This window comes from Magnolia sinica, chromosome 4 (assembly GCF_029962835.1).
Source record: "Magnolia sinica isolate HGM2019 chromosome 4, MsV1, whole genome shotgun sequence".
In the NCBI taxonomy this organism is placed as follows: Eukaryota; Viridiplantae; Streptophyta; class Magnoliopsida; order Magnoliales; family Magnoliaceae; genus Magnolia; species Magnolia sinica.
The window spans coordinates 29297748-29303832 of record NC_080576.1 but is presented as its reverse complement, the minus strand read 5'-3'; the positions used below and the strand labels follow the sequence as shown (position 1 = coordinate 29303832).

The window sequence follows — 6085 nt, the reverse complement described above, 5'->3', positions numbered from 1 at the left end:
TGACGTTGACAGTGGGTTGAAATGGAGGAAAGGAGGATATTTTAGTGGGGCCCACTTTTATGTGTGTGCTTGATCTGTGCCGTCCATTTGATTTTCCCTCACATTTTAGGGCCTGAGCCAAAATATGAGGCAAATTCAAAGCTTAGGTGGAAAACACCACACGAAACAGGGGGAATTGAAAACTTACCATTCATTTCTTCTATGGTGCCATCAGAAGCTTTGGATCAAGCTTATTTTTATGTTTTCTCTTCATCCATGTCTATATGACATTATGAACGGTTTGGATGGCAGGCATGCATCCATGTGAGTCCTAGGCTCATTTAACTATTAAAGGTAGGCATTCATTTCCACCTGTTTCCTATGGTGTGGTCCACTTGAGCCTTGTATCTGCCTCATTTTTTGGCTCATGCTCTAAAATGAGCACCTAGAATAAATAGACGGTGTGGATCAGACACATGCATGAGGATGGGCCTCACAAAATTTACCACCATAATTTCCTTAATTAACAATGCTTTGTGCCAAGATGTTCGAATCAAACTTACAGCCGCATTTCCTCTTTTTCAAGCCGCTGTAAAAAGTTATAATTACTCATTTACATTGTATTTAGAAAAGCAAAGAGGCTGTGGTTGGTTCTAGGGTCTTGGAGCCACAGTTCTAAAACTTACTGACTCAACTCGAAACTCCTCCATCAAGTCAACTCGCCAAGATTTTGAGCTGAGTCCCTAAGCAACTCAAATCTGAGAGTAACTCGGCCGAGTCTGAGAGAGACTGGTCAAGTATACTCGCTACATTGGTCGACTCAGCACATCTCATTCTTACTTGGGCCAAGTCACTCACCTTGTCAGACCTCTTCTTAATTAAAAGTGAAAAGAACACAGGCAAGATTCAAACCCACAGCTCTTTTGAAGATGTAGGTCTGTTGCCTATTTCCTTATTTCACAATCTTATACAAAGTGAACTAATTTAAAATTTGTTGCCATTCCTACTTTATTTTCGTTTATAGTCATTAACCATCGAGTTAGATCAAGTCTTCGAGTCAACTCAGCCCAAATGAACATTGAGTTGAGTTTTTGAGTTTTTAAACTATGCTTGGAGCAGTGCAAAAAAGGCAGCCCTCAGTATGTTGGGTCACTCTCAATCACGATATTTGGCACAGACGCTGGCCTTGGGAACCTCAAACACCCAAATACTCTGCTCAAAAAGTGGAAAGCATTTTTTTTTTTTTAAAAAAACATGGACTGAAAGGAGATGTAGCATTGAAGACTGAATTCCTTCAAATTCTGTTTGGATGCTCTGCAAAGTTAATATCTATTGAAATTCTGTCAGCATGTTATAAATTAGGGCATGATTTCAATGTGCCATCTCAGCACTGAGAGTTGCTGTGCATACTTCCCACCCTTAAACGCAGTTGGCAGGCATCCATTTCGAATTCCAAAAATCACATTTATGCTTACAGTTTTACTGTGTGCATGTTCTAAGTTAATTTTATTATGATATTTATTACTTTTCTTGATGCATATTGATGGAAAACAGATGATGAATTAGGTAATTATCCTTTTCTAATTTATTCATATTTTCCTTTTTTTTTTTTTTCCTTTTGTAAGAAAATCAGAAAAAATCTTACAATTTAAAACATGATTTGAGATTTGATATGATTAGGCTGCATAGATCACGATCTATGGTTTGGTTAAGATTTTTTACAACATTAGTGTAGCATCAAATATGCTTAATTAGGTAGCCCTGTGCTTACCATTTTATTTATTTTTAATTAATTTGAGTAACCTATAGATGATGAAAGAATTTATGAGATCTACTGTTTCACTTCAATGAACTTTGCCCTTTGACGGTTTAAAGATGAAAACTAACTTATATTATTTCTTATTATTATTTTTTTCTTCCTTGAAGAGAATGACAAAAGGATAAGCTGTAACCAAACATGATTTCATGACTTTTAAGTTATTATGTAACAAACCCAACTTATAGTCATATTATCTAAAGTTTTAAAAATCTAGAAAAAAAAAAAAAGAAGAAGAAGAAGAAAATCACACACATGTCGATCTTCTGTGGAACTCAGAACCCGGTTTGCTGATAATTCCAAATCTCTGAATCATCTCGCTTGCTGAGCAGAACCTTCAAACCGTGCTTCATGTACATGGTCATTGCTAGCTTCGGTTCGACGGGAAAGTTCTCCACAACCTTCACGCGGTAGCGGTAGATGATGGAGGCGGCAACGAATTTCATTTGATAATAAGCGAAATCCTTCCCTAAGCATAGCCTTGGACCCCCATTGAATGCAGTAAATTTGTATGCCGATTCGCTCATGAATCTTCCATCTCTAAGCCATCTCTCTGGCTTAAACTCTCTGCAATCTTTGCCCCATATGCTTTCCATTCTCCCCATTGTGTAGATGGCATAGATAACCTTTGTTCCTTTCTTTAATATGGTTCCATCGGGAAAGACTTCGTCTTCAACAACCTGACCAAAACAAGATACGTATATACTTCAATAGCTTTGTTTCCATCATTTGATTCTTGGCTATGAAATCTGAAGTATTCAATGTGCTTTCTTTTTAGGGTAGTAGCAAATATAGTATGGAGATAATATTTACGATACGGATGTGCCACGCATGTGGATGTAAGCGAGAAAAGGGAGAGATTCAAAGGGAATAGGAAAAAAAAAGGAGAGGGACTAAGGGAAAGGCTGGAGAGAGAGAGAGAGAGAGAGAGAGAGAGAGAGAGAGAGATGGTGCACCACAATACTGTCTTTCTTGTTGTAGCCCACTTGAAATCTAATCCGCCTAATTTTTAGGTTAACATCCTAACATGAGTCGATGCAACAGATTTATTAAGTGGATGTTATCTTATCATCGGAGTAATCCAAGGCATCTAATTAGGAAAGAGGAGGGGTTGTGGATTACATGCATTAAAAGAAGCAAATTAGAGCGGGCGCAATTTATATCGCCTCCTGAATGGTAAAATTTCAACTTTTCCCTACCAAGCGGGTACATTTCTAGGATGAGTTTACTCTCTCTCAACTAATGTTGTGAAGACTCATCGCAAGGGCAAAAATGTGCGAAGCTATTGGCGTCATATATGATATAGATATGGATATGGATGTGCATGTATATATATAAAAAGTACTTTTAAAGCCAAATGCCTCCAAATTTTGGATTTTACCAAAGAGTGGCTCTAGGAACAGTTAGATTCTTCAGAGGAGAAATTACACTATTATTCTCATATATTTTTTCTTTACAAAGTGGAAAATCCATAAATATGGGGCCCAAGTGGGTACGTGTTTAACATCCAACCTGTCCAACAAATGCATATCAACATGATTACAGGGCCAACTAAAAATATAGCGGATCCAATCATAAGGTGGGCCAATCCATTTTTAAAAAAAATAGACACCACTCAAAAGATCCAAAGTGTAGCCCATCTGCTATTTTGATCGGCCTGATTTTTTATTCGTGCTATCACCATGGTGGGTTGCTTATGTTGGATGGCTTGGATGTTACACACATACATACCACGTGGATCCCACAAATCTCAACTTTCACTAATTCTTAAAGAAAAATCTAGATGAGGATATTTATGTACTTTCCTCCCTCAAAAAGCACCTTCATCTGTATTTGGTAAAATGTTGGTTCCGGAGGATTTTTACTGTAAAAATCACTATATAAAATACACGGCCATAAGCAATGCATGAAATAGCTGCTTCCAATTTGTTTGAATCTTCACTTAACTCGACCCAGTATTTAATAATTAGATTAAATATATTTTAAATTAGTTATGAATGTTTAAGATAGTTATGGATGATTAAAGGATATAGAGGAGGTAGTGAGTTTGAAACTACCAGCTGTTTTTGGTTTCTATCATTTCAATTGAACCGAGTGACTCAGTTGGGTCCCCCCAAGTTGGGTTGAGTCGACTCAGTCAATTAGCCAAATTGATGAATCTTGTTGATTTGAGAGTCACGCTGATGAGCAAGTTTTCTAATGACTCATTCGAAATATCGACTTGATAATTAATAATTATAAATTAAAAATAATATAAATAGTAAAAAAATATATTTAAATGAGTTACAAATGCCTAAGTATTTATAAAAACAAATGGTGAAGTTGATGCAGGACAGTTATTCACTTGCTCTGAAAGATCGAATTGATAGAGCATGGCGAATCAATCCCTTTATCTCATAACCCAGGCCCTACATCCTGTGGGTTAAGACCTTAACCGAATTTCTCTCGTGGGCCCCACATCACATAGGTACCGCCTCACATAAGCCACCCGTATCACATGAGTGGGGCCCGCCTCACACGGGCCGCCACCCCAAGTGTGTCCCTGTATCTCACAGGCCACCCCACTCAAGTCTAGTGTGAAAATGTCACTGCATTAGAAGTTGTTAAATGGCTTCTGGTAGAAGACATCTATCAGTTTTAATTAAAAACACCTTCACAAGGAGATTGACCCAACCATCATCGTGAGTTGGGTTGAGTCGACTCGATGAGTCTTTCATAGTCAGGGCCAAGTCAGGTTCAGAACCTAGTTTCCTGATGACTCGACTCAAGATCTCACTCGTCAACTTAGCGAGTTGAATCAATGAGTTTTCCGAGTTAAGTTGACTCGGGTGAGTTAGGAGTCGAGTCAATTGAGTTATAGAACTATGATACTTTCACACGTAGAGAAAGTTGTAATACCTCTTTGTGGTCCACCGGAACCGAAGGATACAGCCTCAGGGATTCAGACAAAGCTGCTTGCAAATACTCCATTCTCTTCACCTCCTCCGGCGTGAAAACAACCGGAGCATTCTCCTCATCTTTGTCGGTATTCTTCCTCTCACCGACTATGCGGCGAACCTCAGCCAGTATCCGTTCTTCAACCACCGGATTCTGATCTAGCAACCAAAGAAACCAAGCCAAAGCCACCGACGAAGTGTCCCTCCCAGCGAGTATGAAATTCACACAGATGTCCCTCAAGAACTTATCTGAGTAAGGATTCCCATCGTCGTCTTTCGATTTGATAAAGATCGTCAAGAGGTCGGATTTAGTCACCTTGTTGGGAGAGTCTAAAGACAGCTCCTCCTTCCTCGCCCGTATAACATCGTTAGCGAACTCGTCCACTCCCTGAATTGATCTCCTAAGCTTCTTCTCCGGCCCCACGTCGAGAAACCGCATGGCTCTCCATACAATTGTTGGGGTGATGAAACGTATGATCGTCGACTCCGTCGCATCCTCGAAAGCCCGAGCAAATGGTATTTCTGGCAAGCCTGGGCTCAAACAGCCCGGGTCGGCACCAAATGCTATCATACACACGTTATCGAATGTTAGCCTTAGTAGCACGTCTTGTAGATTGATGGGTACCTGCTGTTTGATGGAATCCTCTAAGACAGGCAACAGGCGTGAGTGAACGAGTTCGACCAGTGACTCAGCTGTCAGTTTGCGGAATTCAGCTGAGTGGAACTCAATACTTGCCGTTTTCCTTTGACGGCGCCACGTCTCGTCGTCGGCATTGAAGATACCGTCTCCAAGGAGGTCCCGGACGGTGTTGCGGAAGTACTCGCCTTTCGGGAAACTGGTGAATTTGGTCTTTAGTAGGTGTTCGAGGTTGCGCGGGTCCGCCGTCACGATACAGTTGAGGTTACTGAACCATGGACCCTTGAACATGAACGTCCCGTTCTGGCGGAATAGAACGTCGGAAATCCATTCATACATGTCGGTCTGTAAGGCGGCGATTAATGACGGTAACATGCCCATGAGCGGCCACACGGGTAGACCCCATCGTTTTTGTTGCCTGAGGGAATGGATCACGATGAAGATGATGAAGGCAATGAAGAGCTCGAGGATTCGGATATCCGGCAAGAGTCGGTTGGGAACGATGTTCCCGACAGCTTGGGCGGAGGAATTGGCCGTCTGGTTGCCGGAGATCATGGTGGGGTGATTGTGGTGTTGGTGGGGAATAGTGCATGGTTCTGTGGCTGTTGTTGGTGTTCGTTTGTTATAGGGGTGTTGCGTTTCTCAGCGTGCTTGGCTTTTGTAGTTGTTTTGATTTGGTGAGCTGAAAGTGGGGGGATTCTGGTACCAGAAAAATTT

General features: G+C 40.8%; 1 protein-coding gene across 1 annotated transcript; it reads right to left on the bottom strand.

Annotated features, from left to right (window-relative positions):
- Positions 1-1855: 1855 nt before the first annotated feature.
- Positions 1856-6085, bottom strand: LOC131242929 (cytochrome P450 86B1-like). Its single transcript, XM_058241909.1, has 2 exons — positions 4694-6085; positions 1856-2475 (listed from the first exon to the last, which is right to left on the bottom strand). Exons 1-2 carry the CDS (start codon positions 5921-5923, stop codon positions 2071-2073), a joined length of 1635 nt encoding a protein of 544 aa, XP_058097892.1. The 5' UTR covers positions 5924-6085; the 3' UTR covers positions 1856-2070.

Coding starts and splice junctions, on each gene's coding strand:
- LOC131242929 (XM_058241909.1), bottom strand. CDS start 5,923: ATGATCTCCGGCAACCAGACGGCCAATTCCTCCGCCCAAGCTGTCGGG. Junction 2,476..4,693: donor TTCCGGTGGACCACAAAGAG/GTATTACAACTT, acceptor TGTTTTGGTCAG/GTTGTTGAAGACGAAGTCTT.